Genomic DNA, 22,601 nt, shown 5'->3' on the forward strand with positions numbered 1-22,601 from the left:
TTTGCTTTTCAAAGCTGTCCTTTAATATCAGTTCAGTCCTGAATATATGTACATGTACTACAAAGAACTATGAAGACACCGTCTATAGACAATATATTAGTTTATACTTTTAACTAATGTGTAGAACACAAAATACATGCCAACACATCAACCATTAGAAGTCAGATTAGAATATCAGTCTTCTAAGCACATAATAAGCACCATTGGTGCATGTGCCATTTAATTCCAATGTCACATGGTAACTTTTTGCACCAAGGTGATATGCTGTTGGCTTTGAAGGGAAAAATACAAAGTTGTTTGGTAAGTTTGTGAGATTATTAAATACATGGTGTAGTTAAGTAAGCCAAACTTAATATAATTTTTTAAGTGACATCTCTTTTTTATAATAGATACAGAACATGGAGAAATAATGTATAATTGTTGAATCATTTATTGTAAGATGATATACTTGTGAACAAGATTGGTGGAAAATTACACAACTTGCAGAACAACAGAACTTTGTACTATGATCCCTTAATACAATTTTTATGGTAAACAAGTATTATCCTTTTTTACTGAATTTGAACCTATCACACTTGCAAAATCTTAATATTGCACTTTGTAGATTATTATTGAGTAGTACAACTGAGTTGTATAGTTCGGGAACAACAAAAATAGTATGTGAGCCATTGTCCGAGGAAACCCGGCTTAAAACATGGGTGTTAAGTGTTGTCCCAGATTAGCATTTGTCTCTCCACAACATGGGTGTTAAGTGTTGTCCCAGATTAGCATTTGTCTCTCCACAACATGGGTGTTAAGTGTTGTACCAGATTAGCATTTGTCTCTCCACAACATGGGTGTTAAGTGTTGTACCAGATTAGCATTTGTCTCTCCACAACATGGGTGTTAAGTGTTGTCCCAGATTAGCATTTGTCTCTCCACAACATGGGTGTTAAGTGTTGTACCAGATTAGCATTTGTCTCTCCACAACATGGGTGTTAAGTGTTGTACCAGATTAGCATTTGTCTCTCCACAACATGGGTGTTAAGTGTTGTACCAGATTAGCATTTGTCTCTCCACAACATGGGTGTTAAGTGTTGTCCCAGATTAGCATTTGTCTGTCCACAGCCTAATCATGGACATTACTTTCCCCCCAAAAGAGAATTTTTGTTAACAAGAGACTTCCTTTAAATGGAAATTTCCATATTCAAAAAGTGTCGTCACTGTCTGCACAGGCTAATCTGGGATGACACTTAAGGAACATACATAACGCCTGGTGATCCAATGTGGTCATGGAAAACTGAACACAAAAATAATAAGGATGACTTTTTTAACAGACCAATTCAATGGTTGGCAAGTGAACACTTTCCTTACATTTAATCACATATTTTAATATTGTGATGTTAATGATTTAACTTTAATGAACTGGCAACACAGTTTTAAAATGTGTGTAATGCTTTCTGTTGTATTTTTCAATTTTATTATGCAAATGTTGGAAATAGGTCCCTTTCAATGTATGAAATGACAGAATCTGATATTCATTTAATTAACAAACTAAATATATGCAAATGCTAAATAAGGACATAAGAACAAACATAGTAGTATAATAATAAAAGGTATGATCAAATTCCCAAACCAAAATAAGGAAAATCTGATAACAATTTTAATAAAATATATATAAAGAAACAAATATGACAACATAAAATAAGTATAAAGCTATATATTAAGTGAAAGACTTCATATGTGTAAGAAAACAGTTGAAACAGACAGCTGATAAATGAGAAAAAAAGAAATGCAATAAAATTACAAGAAGGCCATGATCAGGCTTTCTACCATGCGGTACGTCCGAGGACATCTCCGAATGTAATTTGGAAAATCCGTAAATGGTAATTTTTTTTTAGAATCTTGTGTGCAGTAATAAACTAAGAACTAATTTCCATTAGCTAATTAAAACAGGAAAATAGAGAGCCGGATTTTACTGAATTATTACAGTGTTGAAGTTTCCTTATGACGTAAGTATATCATATCCTAAGCCGTATAGAAGGGTGATAATCGCAATTAATTTGTAGGATAAACCATGAATGTATACATTTAGTATGACAGTTTGACTTCAATAGCAAACAAGTATCCTTTAGTTGTATAACTTGACAAACTTTTAAAATTATTATTGATCTACCATGTCAATCTTTGGGACCTACTGGAAAGCTTTATTCAGCAAGAAAATAGTGGTGACAGTTAGGGCATTATGATCTATAAATAAGAAAGCAACATATAAATATCGGGATTTTGTGTTTATATCTATTCGCACTTCAATACGTTTTAATTTAAGTCCGTGTACAGGTAAAACAGATCAGGGTTTAAAAAAAGATATCAAAACAAGATAAAAAGATCAAAACAAAAAGCGTTGGTCAAAGTATGAGCAAAAAAGAAAGACATGCCTTAAAGATATTTGCCCTGGAAATGATCTGTCAGAGTTTGCAATGTCTGCAAGAATCATAACACCTTTTGCCTGACAATAAATATCACTTTTGGGTAGGACTTAATAATGGCCCTGAGTGCTTACTAGAGTGCAAGGTACAACAATTGTTGAAGACTTGATTTGGTGACTCATGTTTTCTTCCCAATTGCCCCAAATTCAAACATGACCTTGATATTGTCAAGATAAACATTCTGACCATTTTTCATCAAGTCTGAGTAATAAATTTGGCTTTTAGAGAGGAGACAATTTTCTAAGATTTCAAGTGATGACCTGGTTTAAGGACACACATGGCCTATATACAAACTTGGCCAAGATATTGTCAAGATATAGATGCTGACCAAGTTTCATCAAGATTGAGTCATAATGGTTGCTTTTAGGGTCGTTACAAGGTTTTTCAATAATTTGAACTGGAGACCTACATTTGGGTGCACATGACACAGATTCAAAAATTGACTTAATCTTTTCCATACATTGATAAACAAGCTGATCAAGTTTCATCCAGATTGGATGTAAAATGTGGCCTCTAGAGCGGTAACTAGCTAAAACAACTGACACTAGCAAGGTCTTTCTAAGATTACCTGGTGACCACGTTTTCGGGCACTCATGACTAGATTTGAATTTTGCCTAAATGTGAAGACTGAAGAAAAAATGTGGAATCACGAGTGGAAACAAGGTTAAAAATGGACATAGGGTGATCACAATAACTCACTTTGGGTACTCAGGAGAGCTAACAAACAAACTAGTGTTGTTTATGATCGAAGTCAAGATCTAATTACTACTGAGCACAAAAAGACAAGCATATTGGAATTCTAACAGCACAGGAATGTAACAATTTAAAAACAAAATTATGGAATTCATATAACAATAACGTTAAACATTTTCAAAATGATTCATTACACTTAACCTTTTATCAGTTATGCACAATAACATGTTAACTCTAGAATTATTAAACAACTAGAGTGGTAACAAGATTTGACCCATAACAAGAAATCACAAAAAATGCAAACTTAACTTTTCTGGCAAAAGAATGTTATAACAAACCTGATAGGACACATTTTCCTCTTTGTTCAATACAAATGATGACAATATTCAAAGTTTTTTTAGCATTTGTCGAAACTACCTTTGTTGCCTTCTTTGATCATGCGGATAGAATTTTGAAAATCTTAATAAGATTGGCTAATTTGTCTATGGAGTTGGGGTAGTGCTTTGCCCTGCCAAATGAATTAATGTTTAATAACAAACAATTTTGTGCAAGAAATATACAAACAAGGGGGCATAAAAGGCCCTGTTCTCTTTGCAGCCCAAGATATCATTAGAGCAAATGTTCTGACCAAGATTCTTAAAGATTGAACTACAAATATGACTTTTAGAGGGACAAACAGCGATCACAAAAGCTCACCATGAACACATCAGGTCACCTGATAACCTAGTTTTTGGTTGCATTTGACCCAGTTACAAACTCTGCCTAGATATTGTCAAGAGTAACATTCTCCCTCCAAGTTTTATCATGTGGCATAACTAATTTGATTTTATGTCATGGGATGATCACATAACGCCAGACATCTGACCGCAAACACTTGCCATGACCACTTTTGGTCAGGCGAGCTTCTACATGCATGCTTTCCGAACAGAAAAATACCAAGTGACATTTGCAAATCTGACAAGGGGCAAGTAGCTGTTATATTTTCCGCTACAAATACGTGTACATTATATTCTCAAAAGAAACTCAAATCCATGATTTGTCAAAACATTAAATATAATGTTGGCCAGAATCTTTGAAAGATCGAAGTGTCAAATCAACAAAGTTTTGGAATGTTCAAACTAAGATACTAACAAATGAAATGCTTTATGATTCCCACTTTGTGGGTGCACAATGTATTAACATGGTAAAATGACATTTTAAGCAAAATAAAAACTGCAAAAGAATACAAATTTTACAAAGCAGTAATTTCCTAAAAAATATTGCGAAAGAAAGCCACTTGACTTTTGGAATGTATTTTTGGCTTGTCAAACAGCGGTAAAAAATATTATATCAGAACACAAATAAAAAATGAGCAAGAACAAAAATATGGCAATGCCAGTGGATTCTCATAACACCTCTGAATTAAGATTGCAACATGTAACTACTCTACAATTTTTTTAACAATATACTGAATAACCCATGTTTGCTTTAACTTGAATATTGCATTTTCCATAAATCAACATAAAGCGTGAACATATTTTTGTTAGCACAGATGAGGAAACAAACACTGTTTCAATCATTTCAACAAAAGTTTAAATGTTTATATGCAAAATGATATTACGGCAAACATTTCACTGTTATCCTTACTAAACGCATTTTAACATACATAATAATCATGGAAAGCAGTTATACACTAAAAAAAAAAAGAATAATTATGTACCAGTATTTCCAATAATGCAAGTAAAGGCAGTATAACTGTTAGTAATTGGTAAAATCAATCAATGTAACCAGGATCATAAAAAGAACAATAACATAAATATTTCAGGTAAGTTAAACTGGTCAAAGCATTTTGAATATCATGTGCATTTTTATGAGAATGACAATAAGAAACAAAGAGCTCATGTACTTTGGTGCATATCTACTTTACAAATAGTAAATCTTAAAGCTAAAGGTACCTACAGGGAGAATGGCTACCATTACACTTCAGTGGTTTTCCAATTTTCAGTTTCATTTAGGCAGGCTTGGCCTTGGTATTATGTAATGAAATAAAAATTCAGGCCTGCGTAATAAAAACCCTTATTTCAATCACTTGCACATGAGCACACATTGTAAGATAGACGCTAAGATAGATAAGGAGGAAGTTATGAGGAGGAATCTTGACCCAATCTACTAAGAACACATTGCAAAATAAAAATAGGAGCAAGTAATGTGGAAAAATGGTGACTATATCACATGAGCGCACATTGCGGTTTTGTCCAGGTGGCGCCAGGGCAGCATGCCCAGCGCTCATGGAGGGGGCGGGGAGGTATCAGGTCCAAGTCTTCATCGTCCGGCTCAAGGTCAAGGTTGTAGCCATCCTTAATCAGCTGTTGAGTGATCTCCCTTTGAGCCTCACGGGACATTGGGGCACCCACCGCAAACTCATCTTCCTCGCTGAAACATGGAGCCGTACAACTTATATACGCATTTTGATGCGTTTGCAGTCCATTAGAAAATCTTATTAAGAGTTTTCCAGATAGATTCAAGTTTTAAAGGCTTCATTTTCAACCCAGAGATACTGATGAGCAGTAAACAGCATAAAACCTGAACAGAATGTGAGTAACTTCCAGCTGTTCTGGTTTTATGCTGGTTGCATATAGCCATTTTCACTCTACATCTGAGTGGGAAAGAGTTAAGCAAACAAAAGATGTTTGTAAAACATGTATGTCCTGTCACCAATATTTAAGAATTTAAATAATTAGTCGATAATCAAAGTCAAAATATGGGTGATTTAACTGGTTGGAACAGTTTTCTTGTAGACATCATGTATAATAACATTTCAAGCTTGAATGCATACCCTGCTGACAGTACCCTCATTAGTTCCATAATTATAGAATAATGTGACATGTTCAAATGATGTTTGGAAGTTATCTGAAAGGACTGGCATTATCACTATAACAAGATTTCTTTGAGAAATACATGCCCCCCCAGTAAGCAAAATATGAAGTTGCTATGTAGTTTATCAGGGTTGCCACCCACCTGATGATATAAAATTCTCTGACTTTTCACTGACTTGTCCCTGACCAAATCTTGGTTTTCACTGACTAATTTCAGGACATATTCAGCCTCCTCCTCCCGATACAGCTGACCAAATCCACCCATTTAATGTTTCTTTTATTCTTTAACATATAATATTTAACAACGTACAAAGCAGTACTACTTGTACACTAATCTATGCATGATGCAAGGCTATATAGTAAATAATAATAGTAGTAGTAGTAGTAGTAGTAGTAGTAGTAGTAGTAGTAGTAGTAGTAGTAGTAGTAGTAGTAGTAGTAGTAGTATTAGTAGTAGCAGTAGTAGCAGTAGTAGTAGTAGTAGCAGTAGAAGTAGTAATAGCAGTAGTAGTAGTAGCAGTAGCAGTAGTAGAGTAGTAGTAGTAGTAGTAGTAGTAGTAGTAGTAGTAGTAGTAGTAGTAGTAGTAGTAGTAGTAGTAGTAGAAGTAGTAGTAGTAGTAATAGTAGTAATAGTAGAAGTAGTAGAAGTAGTAGTAGTAGTAGTAGTAGTAGTAGTAGCAGCAGCAGCTGCAGTAGCAGCAGCAGCAGCAGTAGTAGTAGTAGTAGTAGTAGTATGCATTACAAAAATGCAGTTAGCCTTACATTTGGTAAAATTTAAATATATTACAAGGGAGGCAAATGCAGTAACAATAAATTTAAACTTATTGCATTTGTTTCCCCTGTATATAACAAAGATATAATAGTGTATTACCTCCCCTGTCCTGCTTATATTTATATTAATCAACAAAATTAAACATTAACACAATATTTAATATACAAAATATACAAAAAATCTCATATACTGATACTATTTTTACTGATCCACTGTATTTTACTAAAAGGATGATGTTTAATTGGACTGATAATTATAGATTTAGGATTACAGACCAGTTGCTTCAGTAATATTGTTCAGAGTGTGCCCTGTTGGCCGCGTATGCATTCTTGAGTTATCATTCAAAAACCATTTTACTATTTCGAGTCACCGTGACCTTGACCTTTGACCTAGTGACCTCAAAATCAATAGGGGTCATCTGCGAGTCATGATCAATGTACCTATGAAGTTTCATGATCCAAGGCCCAAGCGTTCTTGAGTTATCGTATGACAACCACGTGGTGGACGGACGGACCGACCGACATGAGCAAAGCAATATACCCCCTCTTCTTCGAAGGGGGGCATAAAAATACTCAAGCTGAGTTATTTACCTATTAATTTCATGTAACAAGCCCCTTTGAAATTTACCTTCGACCTAATCAAAATCGATAGGACTCTTTTAAATTATATTCTAAATAGCCAGCTAATACATTGGAATGATGATAATAGGTCTGAGTATTCACATGGTATAGGGCAGAAAACAAATGGTCTAGGAACATGCTGACTGACGAACAGCAAGGCAATAAATAATAAAGGGGGTCTAAATAGCAAAGCTTGTAGAATCTGATATTGTGTTTAAAACAGATGTTTGACAAAATCTTAATCCGATCTAAATCTGACAAAGATGTCTTGACAAGACGCTGTTTCTCCAAACAACAATTCTGAGGTATAAAATATGTTACAAAAGGATTTTCTAATTGCTACTATATGTGCATAAATGAAAATGATTTTAAAGATGCATGTAATCACAAGAAATATTATTTTTGTAACATAAGTATAAGATGCATGTATTCACAAGAAATATTATTTGTGTTACATTAGTATATGTTTTTTTTTTAAATAATAATTTTCATTGATGCCAACCTATGAACTCAAAGAGGATGTGTGAACCTATCCTACCTGTCATCAGACAATAGAACTAAGGGAAGCTCTTGCTCAGATCTGGCACTGGCACTTGAGGATTTCACTGGAATATTCAGCCTGAAATATACACAGAATTGTTACTGAAAGCCAAACGGTCCTATCATCATGATTATGTACAATAATCCAAAGCAAATTGCTAACATAATAAATACAAATATGACAAAAACAGGCATTTCCTTGGGGACTTAAACACTGTGATGGCAATTTGTCTGTATAAATTCTTGTTACCAACAAAATAAACAAAATGAGAGGGTTAGCTCAGTTTGTCATGAGCTGGACTAAAATGATCCAAGTATTGGTGATTTGATTCCTGGCAAGACCACATAACTTGTGTGGTTATTGGTCATGAAATGCTTACTACAGCTATTCTCTTTCTATTGCCGATTCAAGCAGGGCAGTTGTCACTTACTGGCTTATCCCTTTCCCACTCAGAAGCAAAGTAAAAATGGCTTTTGCAACCAGCATAAAACCAGAACAGCCTACGAGAATCTCGCAGTCTGTTCAGGTTTTATGCTGTTTGCTGCTGATCTGTAGCTGAACGTTGGAAATGAAGCCTTTGAAACCAGATTCTAGTAAGGAAGACTTAAAATTTAATTAGATGTTTTAAAGACTACAAGCGCCTCAAAGTGCGGTTATAAGGGGTTAAGGGTAAATAAGTTGTACTTAGTTTTGGTCAACCAGATATCTCAGGAAAAGTGTGAGTTGGTAAAGTGACTGCCATGACATGACTGCAACACTGCTGAAGACTGTGAATAACAATCTTTTCAAACAAACAAAACCAAAAATAAGTGTAGCACAGCCTAATAAATACAATAAGTCTCTAGCAAGAGACTTGAGCCAGGAACCCTCCTACTTAGTGTACTTATTTTTGTTCATGTCTGAACTAGTATACTTATCTAGACCTTAGTAGGTTCTAAATTGTTTGTTTTTAAATTTCAGGTCTTGATCAATGAACTCATTTAATACAGAAGAGATTCAAAGTCTGTCATAGCAACTGAGGTGAACACAAAACATTCAAACACCAATTATTGGGCATGCAGTTTCTAGCATTTAACTATTCAGAAAAAAGTTATAGAAAAACTTTAATATGACTCGAGACATGCCAAAAACCTATATGTGCGATTGTCTCATTACTGGTCAGGAGCTACCCTGTCCGTTAATGAGACCACGATATACTCAGGTTGTTCTGGAGCTACCCCGGCCCCATATGGTTTAAGACCCATTTTCGAAAGACACAGTTGACATAAAGGTGTAAAATTTCAGACAAACCTGTCCCTTGGAAGAAGAAATGATTTCTTTGGTTGTTCATCTATAAAGTCTTTTCTTCTATTTTTGTCTCGCTGTTTTTCTAAGAGAAAATTATTGAGGTCATTTAATTCTCTCGAACATCACTTTTCTTTGCTAAAACACAACTTAAACACAACATATCATTATAGAAGTGAATCATATAATATCATTGATGGTCAAACATGGCCTTGTAGACTGAGTTAACTGATTATACAAAGGTCCTAAGTAAAATGTTAAAGAAATGAAGAGCACCTGTGTGAATTTCATCAGAGTATGAATTGTCCCAAAAATTATGCACAAATTTAGCATTTTCCCCCCAAAATTTTCAGACACCTATGAACTGCAGAACAATACTATTTATTTCTTGAAATTGCAATGTAATGTGAACAGCATACAAAACCTTATATCTAAAGACTTAGGGTTTTTATTTGAAGACATAATAAACTTGTTAAACTTTTGTTTAAATCTTCCTTGAACAGCAAAATGTAAACAAAAAAACGCAAAACAATGATGTCATTACACTATTGACAAATTAAAGGCAATATTCTACAAATTCATGCAAAAATAAAATTTATTTCACAATTGTTGATGAAATAGAAGTGTGGTCATTAATATTGATAAATAAATGGGCATTTTTGCACAAATTGTAGGTTCATTGTGATACATGTATTACAACATGTCATGAGAGAAAATTATCCAAATTATCCAGCCATAATGTAGTGTTAGTATAACATTTAAAATGTTGCAATTCTATTGCGGGTACATGTGTGTTGATTTTTGAGAATGTAGGAGTGAATTGACACTCACTTCTGAATGACTGAGGATGAGGTTGTAAACACGCAGGAATATAGAGTTAAAATCAAATCAAATACTTCCTTTACAACACCATTGGGAAACACTAATATTTAACGATTTAACACATTTTCAATCCTATACAGTGGACAAAGACAAAAAAGTAAGCTGATGTTCTTAAAAGACAAATTTATGTTATAACAAGATTGTTTTTTTAAAAAGGGGTGTTAAAAACAGATACTTGCCTTTTAGAACTAGTGATGCAAATAATAAGGGAAATAACTCTGCATTGCCTATTGCAGATATGCTGATTCACAAGCTACACAAGCCTGGCCTCTAGTTTGTTTCAGCAAAGATTTTCACAAAGTTTGGTTAAGATTTTACGAAACCTGTACTACTTAGAGAGCAGAAAGCTGCCCACCTAGACCCCCACACAAGGTATAACTATAACAAGTTATGTCAAAAACAGGAATATAAAAACCAGTTTATCTTTTCATCATGTCCCTTTAAAGCAAAACCTTGTAATGTTTGTGATCCTAGATCTTTCTTTAATATGTGCTGAGTCAGCAGAAACACAGATTTGTTTAACCCTTTGCATGCTGGGAAATTTGTCGTTTGCTAAAATGTTGTCTGCTGAATTTCTAAAATTAGCATTTTCTTCGATTTTTTTTCAAAGAATACTATCAGAATAGCAAACAGTTTGGATTCTGATGAGACGCCACGTTTTGTGGCGTCTCATCTGGATCCAAACTGTTTGCAAACACCTGTAAAATTCGGTTCCAGAGCTGAAAGGGTTAAGATTTTACCAACTTCTAAATAGACAATGAAAATGAATTATACAGTCTACTCTCATTATCTCGACATCGGATATTTCAATTTTCTCAATATGTCGAAGTAAGCTCAATGTCCCAACTTTTTTCCTTTATCTTTATTAATAAATATCGTATATCTCGATTTTCGTTATGTCGAATAATTCGATATCTCGATATAAAAATTTGTCCCGAGTCCCGATTTTACATGTATTTACTGTGGTTTATCTCGAAGTGCGAATAACTGTCCCAGTGTCGGCAAAGTGATAAAATTTGTCTTTGATACTTCACCGTCCCGCTTCGCCCGGCTGCTCCCGATACTGTGCCTTAGATAATTGATACGTTAATTGCATCAATGACCACACGTGTGTAATGTCGTTAGCCATTAACACTTGAGTTAGGCCTGTCTCTTTAACTGTCACTTTAACTGCAATTAATACACAGCCTGCAGAAAGGCCGAAAGACTAATTGTTTTTACAAACAACATTCCAAAATGCATTGAGTTATATTTTTGCGTATATAATCCGTCGCAAATTTGCAGAATGTTGTTCTATCCTTGAACTCCAACAGACATAATCATGGCTAACTTGAGAATCAAATCGATTGAAATTTGCATTTCAAACTACAAAATGTACATGTACAGTTCAGTATTCCGGAACGTGACTTACGCATGTTCCGATGGAAAACCCTTGTCTTGATTGGATGTCAATTGCATCATAACTTTAAATAGCAACATTACCGGGTGTTTACTCAACAGTTTTGAAAAATGATAACCACATGTGTTCATGCAACTCTGTAACAACATCATTTTAAGCATTTAAATAGCAAATTTAATAGTGCCTCGTAAAAACGCGTATATATCAGGTAATAGATAGGGTAGTAGAGAGTATTATGCCACATGGTGACGGCTTTAGTTAGACCACTTAGCAGGTATTTAGATGTTAAATACAAGGTAAATTTTCGTCTCATTTTTTCTTTGAAAACGCCTTATCGGATATCTCGAACTCTCGTTATCTCGATATTTTTTCTTGTTCCCGCCGACTTCAAGATAACGAGAGTAGACTGTAGTTTGATAACTTACAGCATTTACAATTTTTTTTTTTATCTGAATAAACAAATACAATTTATACAATACCTATCTTCTTTTGAAGTTCACTGGTACCTATCACAGGTTTCTTTTTTAAAGACCCAGATTCTTTGTTAATGATAGGGCTATTGTCAGGAGACATCTGATTCTGAAGGAAAAACAAACACATGTGTACATTTCTGTCAAGCACATGAGTAGTGGTTCATTTTACATTTAGTGTGTTTAATGTTTGTATACATGTGTATGTGCAACATCAATTATTTTTAACATAACATTATATTTCAAGTTTTGGAAGAATAACAAAGTTTCCAGATTTAAGCTGCTTGATTTATACTTTATGATGCGAAAGACAAGTGAATATTTCAGTGTGGAGGGGAACAAGAGACCCCTGGAGTCAGTGACCCTTGACTTTCCCAGTGTATGACCCCTCAACCAAGCAACTGCTTACCCATATGTCAGGGTGCAGCGTCACATTACTGTGTAGAGTTCACAATTAAACATAAATTGATCTAAAAACACCAGTATGTGGGGATTTTCTTCAAATAACATTTTAAAACACTTGTTCTTACGAATTTCAACATGTGAATAAAAGTCATTTTTTATGCTGCTTATAGAAATGTGAAATACATCAGAACTACTTTATTTCAGGCCCATAGCCAGGTTTTTGAAAAGGGGGTACACATTTTCCCATCAACAATTGTTATTGAGCAATGAAGTGGCGAAGGGGGTAGGTGCGGGAGGGAATGTCCCCCTCCTGCAATTGGGGGGGGGGGGGGGGGGGTTTGGAGGTCCTCCCCCTAGAAAAGTTTGAAAATGAAACGTAAAATCCTGCATTCTGGTGACTTTTTATCTGTATCTGTAACAAACTAGTTATCTTTTTCTATTAAAACAAATTTCAGAAACATAAAACAAATAAGGCTTCATAAAGACCCTTTAACCACAAACTACTGGCCCTATGGTCTCAAAGTCCTTAACAATGTATACCAGGACGTTGAAGAAAAAAAAAGGACTTATTGCCCATTATGCTCAAGATCCATCACAGTTTATGAACATTTAACATTTAAGTCCACTTATCAAAGAGCTCCAGATAACATTTTGGTCAAATTCTTATTTTACTCCCTATTTTAAAAATTAATTCTTATTTTACCCCCTATTTATAAAATTAATTATTATATTACTCCTTATTTGTCAAATGTATTCTTATATTACTCCTGATTTGTAAAATTAATTCTTAACAATATATTACCAAATAATTTTTTATTCATTATTTTTGACAATTCAACATTTTGGTTGCTAGTCTTGAAAAAGCCTTCGTTTCTTGCTTTCCCATATTCAGACAGCCTTTTCTGGCTTAAATGACCCCAAATCTATTTTGCTTATCTGAATGTTGATCAGCACACTGAGGCTTTCAGCTTTTAGAGAACATCGGTATTTGCTCTTAATTTTATTTTGCACGCTGAATGATCATTCACACTCTACACTTGTTACAACAGCTAATCTATGCAAAGTCCTATTTTGCAAAGTTTTGTGAACTAAGGATCGGATAGGAAGTGCAACATTGTGTAAGTTGATTGATTAAGTTGTTTTTAACCGCTTTAGATGCACAGTCATTTATGCATGAGCTTATAAGTTCATCAATTATTGACGAAACCATGCTTTGGTTATATGGTTTTTGAGAATCTGATTGAAAGAATGCATGCAGTGTGGATTTTTTACACTGAAATGGCTTTTTTGCCTTTCACGCTTCCATACACCACTTCAGTCAGCCAATTTGATTTTTTTATGTAAAACGGTCACTGACACTTCGGCTGAGGTCATAATGGCCAGTTGGTCGCTGTTAAAGTCATATTTAATCTATATTTATCATTAAATTTTACGACGAGTGCAATTAAAAAGATACAATGAACGGTAATGGAATAACAGGAGAACAGAATCGAGACTGTTTGGCCTTTTGACCGTTCATAGGTGTAGATCTATTCCTCACAGCACTTGAGGTTTATACGTTGACTTAAAGTTGTAGGTTTTTTTTAGTGACAAGACAACTCAGAACCAGAATGAAATGTTTACTGCATATACTGGTAATTTACTTCTGGAAAATTTATGCACATTCAAACATTTTATTTTTTCAGTGCGTAACTTGACGCAAAGATATTAAATCTAAATCGTTATTTATGAAATTTAATTCGTTTGTACGCCTTTACGCATGTTATCTGGAGCTCTGTTTTAGTCTGTTATCATATGTTAACGGTTTAAATTCATTAAAACAACTGTTTAAGAGTAGGACATATTTCCTCGTGTCAAGTTTGACATAAATAAAACATTGTGAAATGTTCCGTATGTGGAGCAGAAAAGATTCAACATTATTGTTATGCTTAAATACAATGACTCACTGGCTTTCAGGAAAATATAAATAACTGTTTTTGCGTCAAATAAAGTTGGGTGCAACTTATAGTACGTACTTTTTTTTCTTCAAAAAATATTGGGTGCGAACATTGGGTGTGTCGTCTGCCTCACTTTGCAATTTATGTTTCATGAAGAGGACCAAACAGATTGAATCAATGGAATAGGATAAATTTGTATTATTTATGTTAAAGTACAATTTTGAAATGCAATTATACTAGTGTTTTCATATTTTGGTCATGCTGCATTTTTTTTTTAAGCAAAGTAATTTTAGTGAAACAAAATACTTAGAGCGCATGTGTGTGATATCACAAGAGAAGTGTTTTCATTGTGAGCAAAGCAATCGAAATTAGGACAAGCTGGATACAAGGGAATGGTACGATATATTTATAAATTAATCTTATACTCAACATCACTTGACTCGCGGTATCACTTATCTCGCGGTATTTCGTTGTGCGCCACTTAGCCGATGTTTACATTGTCAACAAGCAGACTTACTTTCGTTTTTTATTGAAATACTATATTCTGGGTGAAAATCAGTGGAATACTGGTAAGTTTGCTCATTTTTTTCGTTATGTTTATGTTTTTAGTTAAAATCTAGTAGAAAAAAAAAGAAAAAGATCGGTATTTGTCAACCTTTTCATCAATGTTTACAAGTTCCTCTGCCTATCAATTAGGTCAGACAACACACTTTATAAAACGGTTAACAAAAAGTAATTCTATCAGTTTTGTTAATAGGTCAAGCTCAACACTTTCATTTAAACTTGTGAATACAAAAGTATTGACAATGTTAACAATGACAATCAATGAAAGATAATTAACCAGATCTTTTTGATTATTTTCAGAAAATGAAACAATTCAGAGACAAGAAGCTATATGACAGAAATAATCTGCAAAGGGCAGACACTGGGTCCACTTGACATACTGCTGTGATGTGAGGGTCCTGAGAAGAGACAGCACATTTTAGTGCATTCACTGCTGTTCTGCTGAAGAATGAACGACAAACACTGTTTAATAAAAAAAACAATAAAATGTATGAATATACTTTAAAAACTATATCATTTAAACATTGATATCCCGTTGCAATGAATATGGTAATGAATTTGAAAGTTTAGTGTAAAATAACCATAATTATGTTACGGTAAACATGTTTGACCTAATTATTGCGACTCAAGTGATGTTATAAACTAGGACTAAAATGGCCGATAGCCATTCGTATTTTTCAGCGTTGTTTCGTTTTCTTTGTTAATTTTATACTAATTTTATCATTTCTGATACACATTATGATGGGGTCAAATGAAAACTATTTCATTTGATTGGTAAGTTGTGTTTTGATGTTTTATTTCCGAGAATAAGATTAAGTACCGCGACTCAACACATGAACAGTATATTTTGTTTATTAATGGCACAAAAAAGTGTATGTGGCTAATATAACTGATTTTAGTACCACCTTGATTACAGGCTGCGACATTCCATGAAAAAAAGCTATTATCAGTTGCAACTTCCAATGACCAGGTGGATATGTAGGAGTTGGATTATTGCAACTAGGACCGCCATATGATGAGCATATATTTGAAATGGTCAAAGGTCCCTTTTCGGGCTTCTGAGTTCATTTATATGGTCATTTATTATTGAAATCATTTAAGATTTTGTTAATTGTTTTACATGTTATGCCAAACTAAAATTAATCTTTAAAGCATGTTTTGCTAAAATTTTGTAAAAAAAATGACTTGGTGGCAAAGTGATAAACTCTGAATAAGGCAGCCTAGGCTAGTAGCTGAAATAATTCGCGTTCAGAATAAATCTGAACGCTGAAACTCCGGTCTGCAAAAAAACATAACGAAAATTAAATACAATACTATTATATCAATATGCTTAAAATTGCAAAAGAACATAACCAACTCATAAAGTTTTAGTTAATTAGTCCATTTTTACCTCAAATAGCGTCGAATTGAAGTTAAAAGGCATAATTTGTTTCAGTTAAACTTCTGCTTAAATCACTGACCTCTCGCCATGTTATGAAATATTTAAATATCAACCAATAAGAAGAAGGCATACGGTGTAATAGGCTGCGTTATCGATTAAAATCTACCTGCCGTATACAGCGGGCACAGCGATTGGAATTGAAAATGTGAGTAGTGTGTTGATTTAAATTGGTCAGGCGTGCAATATTGAAAGAGTCATTACATAGGCTAGAAGCATGCTGAGTGATTGCTGGGGCTAACCTTACCGTAGGACAAGACTCATTTGAACATGGTTTATTGTCACTGTCGATTCCACTATCATCTTTGTCCATTTTGTTCAAATCATTCTTAATAAAGGTTACTGTTAGCAAATGTGTTGTTTTTGTTGTGACAGTTTTACAACGTAAAACAAGTGAAGTAAAATCCGCAAAGAGGTTACATTCTACGTGTAAATAGAGTTGAGTAAATCTGGTTCTCGGCGCAGGATAAATCGGGTCTTTGTCTTCACCTTAATCGGTCATTATCACAAAGCAGATCCCACTTTGGAGAATATACCTTAACTGTGTAGGTATTAAGTTGATCTTTTGAGTTTATAATGATCATTGACAGCCAAACGTTACCCCCCCCCCCCCAAAAAAAAGCTACCAATAAAGAAGTTTATTAATAGATCTTTGCATTATCGTAACCCTAAAAAGTAGTTGAGGTTACTGCTTTTAGGAGTTTGTAAGAATATTAGGTTTTACCAATAAAATCAAATGAAATAACATTCTATGGCTCCCTAGCTATAAACACGCTTGGTCACACGTGTTTTTCCTATCCCTTTTAAAATGTCATTAATTCGCAAAAAGTATATTTTATTAGTATAATGTTATTAAACTAAACGATCAGTTTATGAATTTCATTTGTTAAACCCCTTGACTTTTGAAAGACGTCGATATTGTGGTGACTCTCGCATTGTGTCCGAGTCCCTTAGTATTAATACTTTAGGTATTGTTGGCGGCTCAATAAAGTTCCTAGTTTCACACTCATCCGCATATAGCAACAATTGAAAATCGAGAAACTCTATCAATAGATAAATCATAGTTCTTATCTTTTACTTTAATAAAAGAGACGCCAAATATAAAATTATTCATCAAGGGATCACCGCCTCAGAACGGTCACTGCAAATCATTTTGTGGTTTAAACCGACATAAGGGCTAACCGGAAAGTTAATCACATACAAAACGATCTCAATCAAATGGTCCTATGCGGACAGAAAAAAACATGACTGTCAAAACTTGACGCGTGTATCGAATACTGCACAATCCATAATATGAGTATCGTAAATATCGGAAAGCTATTACAAATATAGGCTTTAAAGTTACAAGTATAACAAGTAATATGGTACATCTGTATATGATATAATACCATGAAGTATCACGACAATGATATGCTGCAAACATGTTCTCATTCAATTCAAAGTTCCGCCAGTTATTTAGAAATGTTGTATCTCATGTTTTAACAAGCGCGAGACTTTTCGTGGCAAAATTTACACGCACCACTCTTATGTCAATCCCGATATTCATATATTTGGGATAATACTACCATAGCAAAATGTAAATTTTTTGTGTGCATTAAAATAAATAACGATTGGTGTTAACAAAGACGTAGACATGGCACATTAGAACCTTTGAAAAGTAAGTGTATATAAGCTTTTGGCTTTAGATGGGCTAAAATTTGAAGTATGAAGCCTAGAAAAGTCATGTATTTGTTTCATCATCACCTAAAATATGCTAGGTCTGATAGGTTAACTTTGTTTTTGTTAGCTCTTTACTATTCACAACTTTAATAGGAATAAACAATGACAATCCCAATCTCTATTCAATATTACTTAAACATATTATATAATGTCGCAAATATTATCACAACACGAGCATACATTTTGTTTATATGAATGGTATTAAAAGGAAAATGATAAAAAACTCAACAAAAAAGTTTAGGGTCGGTTGAGTTAGTAGAATATATTAAATATTACTTCACAAAAATTAAGAGAATGAAGCAAAACTATAAAAAAATGAACACAAATTTAGTAAATATGAATGAACGTAAACAAAAATGATAAAGAAACTAAACCAAAAAAGTTTCGGGTCAGTCGGGTTAATAGAAATAAACTTGCGCCTTATTTCGGTTCAATCGATGGTCCTACGAACCATTAGAACCAAAAATACTTATCAAAAGAACAACGCAAATCAACAACACTGCATTTTGAAGGACAAACCCGTATGTGATAAAAGTCATATGTACACTGGACCATTTAACCTTTCATATAAAGGCACGTGTCAATAAAATATTTTCTCCAACGAAATCAATCAATTAGTTGCGACTTCCTCTGTCATTTAACAATAGGTATGCTCAAAAGGGTTTTCAATTTATATAATTTATTCGAGTGGCAATATATCAATGCCACATGACTATAACCCCCTGGATCGTTTTAGCGCGTTCTTTCTCACTAATCTTTTGTCAGACATAAATGGTTAATCTTCGTAAATGCCTTTATAGTTAAGAGTCTTTGCATTTGTATCTTGGATTTTAGTGAGTATTGAGATACCAAATTCAGGATTTATATACTTTTTATTGAAATGAAAAATGTAACAGTAGATCGTTTAAGCCTTTGTATTTACTAAATGGTAGAACATTATACATTACCCATTAACCGACTGAAGATAATGATGGTACAAGTAACATGTAATACAAAATTGTTAGAAGTATATACATTATGAAACTGTTTAAAGCAAATTCAATTTATTTAAAAGAAAAATCAGTGTGTTAAAAATATCTGTCCGAATAACAACTGTCAAAAAATACGTGTTTGTAAAAGTATTACACTATGACTAGTTTGATGTAGATTCCTTTTCCGTTTTTATCAATTGCGACTATTATACTATTCTAGGCCAGCCTTGTTTGCCTTCTTTACAAACATTTAGCTTTTATGTTTTTACAATGTTTACCCGAATACTGTATTTTCAACTAGTATATATATTTTTTTGTATTATACCACCAGATATTTTATATCTTGACAGAAAGTATAATATCTACATCTATATTGATTATTACGTGCGCGGACGAATACTACGGTACGTATAAATTGTATACAAACTATGCCTCGATGAATGAGCCAGCAAGCTAGCATCTATTGATAACCGAGAGTAGGTGTTCCTAATTGATTTTAGGTCTCGGATCAATTGTAAGTCATCTTCAAAGAGATTCACACAAGAGAGAATCTGGTAACAATGTCAAGTTGTAGACATTATATTAGAAACATCGCCCTTGTTTTCAATGTGATCAATGTAGCTATAAAGACTCAAAGAATCTGAACAAAGATGATTAAAGTGCTCAAGAGAAAACGAGATTAAAATGTGCAACGATTTTAATAATGAAATGGTCGATAAATCCGAGAATTCTTTGCACTGAAGCCACATTAAGCATATAGGCCTCGAATTGTGTGATATTATTATTCGTCGTACATTAAGTCGCATGGATATAAGAGAACCACGTCATGCGAAAATGGGTATTATACAATGTGTGGCCAGCGAATCTCCAGACCAGGCTGCGCAGTCAGGTAAGATTCTAACATGTCCGTTCTTGAGACCACAAAAGCTTGTGTGACTAAATGGCGGACAATGTAGCTCCTTGCCATGCTGCACTGTTGCGCAGGCAGGTCCGGAGCTACGCTGGCCGCATATGGCATGGCACCAATTTTTACCTAGTCTTCACATACTTAAACTAGAGCTTTTGTCCCAGACGTGCCGTATATCCCCACATGCTACACAGAATATTTTGCATGCTGTCTTCACAAAACAAGATAAGCTGATTTATGGCGATTTTTAAGAATTATTATGCAATTATCATTTATGACCATTTCGAGCTTGAATTCTTGAATTCTTTCGCATGACACGCCGTCCAATGGCTGTGAACAAAATTTATGTACAGAGTCATTTTAAAATCTCACAATGAATGAAACAGTTATGGCCCGGACAAGCTCATTCATGGCCATTTTTGACTTTTGAACTCCAAGTGTGACCTTGACATAGGAGATATCGACGTAATTCTTTCGCATGACACACCGTCCAATGATTGTGAACAAATGTACCGAGTGATTTTAAAATCTCACAATGAATGACATATTTATGGCCCGGACAAGATCATTTATGGCCATTTTTGACCTTTGAACTCAAAGTCTGACCTTGACCTTGGAGATATCGACGTAATTTTTTTCGCATGACACACCGTCCAATGATTGTGAACAAATGTACCGAGTAATTTTAAAATCTCATTATGAATGGAATAGTTATGGCCCGGACAAGATCATTTATGGCCATTTTTGACCTTTGAACTCAAAGTGTGACAATGACGTTGCAGATATCGACGTAATTCTTTCGAATAAGTGCATACCAAAACACCTGAGATGCCTGAGAGCCTACCCTAAACTAAACGATACCTGAGTGGACAAAGGACGTAGACAAAACCAAAACCTCCCGAAATCAAACGTTAGCCCAAACGTTGCCTGAGCGGCCCAATGACATACCTTTAACCAAGCACTACCTGAGTCTCCAATTTACGTACCCTAAATCAAAGGTAAATGAGTCGCCAAAAGATGCACCCTAATGAAATGGTACCTGATAGGCCAAATAAAGTACCATACAAACGGCATCTGATAGGGCTAAGGAAGTGCCCTTAAAAAGGTACATAAGTTGCTAAAGGACGTACCGTTCGCAATCGGTACACGAGAGGCCAAAGTCCAACGTGTTCTTCCTTGCCAAAGGACGTATCTTAAACCAAAGATACCGGAGTGTCCAAAGGACGTACCTTAAGCCGAACAGAACATGATATGCTACAGGACGCACTATTAACCAAATGGTACATGGGTGGCCAGTGGATTGTATCCTAAACAAAACGATACTTGAGTGACCAAAGGACGTACCCTAAACCAACGATACCTAAGAGGCCAAAGGATGTACCCTAATGAAATGGTACCTGATTGGCCAAATAAAGTACCATACAAACGGCATCTGATAGGGCAAAGGAAGTATCCTTAAAAAGGTACATAAGTTGCTAAAGGACGTACCGTTCGCAATCGGTACACGAGAGGCCAAAGTCCAACGTGTCCTTCCTTGCCAAAGGAAGAACCTTAAACCAAAGATACCGGAGTGTCCAAAGGACGTACCTTAAGCCGAACAGAACATGATACGCTACAGGACGCGCTATTAACCAAACGGTACATGGGTGGCCAATGGATTGTATCCTAAACAAAACGATACTCGAGTGACCAAAGGACGTACCCTAAACCAACGATACCTAAGAGGCCAAAGGATGTATCCTAAACCAAACGGTACTTGAGTGGTCAAATGATGTACCCTAAACCAAACTATACCTGAGTGGCCAAAGGACGTACTCTTAAATAAAGGGTACCTAATTGGTAAAAAGGACGTGCCCTAAACAAACGCCACCCTAGAGGTAAAAGGGCGTACCATAAACCATCAGTGCATGAATGACAAAATGACGTAGCCTTAACCAAACGGTACCTGTGTGGCCAAATGGCGAAGCCTTAACCTAACGGTACCTGAGTTGCTAAATGACGTACCCTTAACCAACGATACCTGAGTGGCCATAGGACGTACCATAAAACAACGGTACCATAGTAGCCAAATGACGTATTCTGAACCAACGATACCAGAATGAGTAAAGGACAAACCATAAAAACGGTACCGCAGAGGCCAAATAATGTACCTGAGTGACCAAAGGAAAGTTCTTTAAATTAATTGACATTGAGCTATTAACATCCACGGGGCGACATCAACGAGATATAACGATCCTAGTGTATGTAAGAGTTGTTTTACAGAAATTTGAAAAAAAAGTTATTAGCATTCCAGCTCATTATTTAAACATTTTTTTTAAAGATAATACGAATAATTATTATCAGAATTCAAGAGAGACGGAAACGGGGCGAAAAGGGCGACGACGGCGGGGCGGCACCAATATTTAGACAAGTGTGTTTCCTGTTATTTTTTCGCTGCCCTTAAATATGGATGATAGCAACTTAAAGATTGTCGCCCTTTTGCTGGTCAATGAATTCACCAGTCGCCATACTTACCGCTTATCTGTACGTCATTATTGCAGGATTTAAAATTAACCTTTTGGTTATAATTAAAACATGACTATAGCCTGTAGTTGCATTACTCGATCAAATAGAATGTCCAAAGATGTATTTAGATATTAAGAAACGTTAAATCTCACATCTAGCAAACGTGGCCTA

At 34.7% G+C, this 22,601-nt stretch overlaps 1 protein-coding gene across 1 annotated transcript; it reads right to left on the bottom strand.

Moving 5' to 3' along the window:
- Positions 1 to 16,718, bottom strand: LOC127879300 (protein FAM219A-like). The gene is made up of 5 exons (XM_052426078.1): positions 16,576 to 16,718; positions 11,994 to 12,093; positions 9,240 to 9,318; positions 7,947 to 8,027; positions 1 to 5,573 (listed from the first exon to the last, which is right to left on the bottom strand). The coding sequence occupies exons 1-5, from the start codon at positions 16,639 to 16,641 to the stop codon at positions 5,369 to 5,371; spliced, it is 531 nt and encodes a 176-aa protein (XP_052282038.1). The 5' UTR covers positions 16,642 to 16,718; the 3' UTR covers positions 1 to 5,368.
- Between the last annotated feature and the right edge of the window lie 5,883 nt (positions 16,719 to 22,601).

The sequence above is a fragment of the Dreissena polymorpha genome, chromosome 4 (assembly GCF_020536995.1).
Source record: "Dreissena polymorpha isolate Duluth1 chromosome 4, UMN_Dpol_1.0, whole genome shotgun sequence".
Lineage (NCBI taxonomy): Eukaryota > Metazoa > Mollusca > Bivalvia > Myida > Dreissenidae > Dreissena > Dreissena polymorpha.

Excerpts from the sequence above, each read along its gene's own strand:
- LOC127879300 (XM_052426078.1), bottom strand. The coding sequence starts at position 16,641 with ATGGACAAAGATGATAGTGGAATCGACAGTGACAATAAACCATGTTCA. Across the intron at positions 8,028-9,239 it reads TTTCTTCTTCCAAGGGACAG|GCTGAATATTCCAGTGAAAT; the intron begins GTTTGTCTGAAA and ends TGTATATTTCAG. Across the intron at positions 5,574-7,946 it reads GTTCTATTGTCTGATGACAG|CGAGGAAGATGAGTTTGCGG; the intron begins GTAGGATAGGTT and ends TCCATGTTTCAG.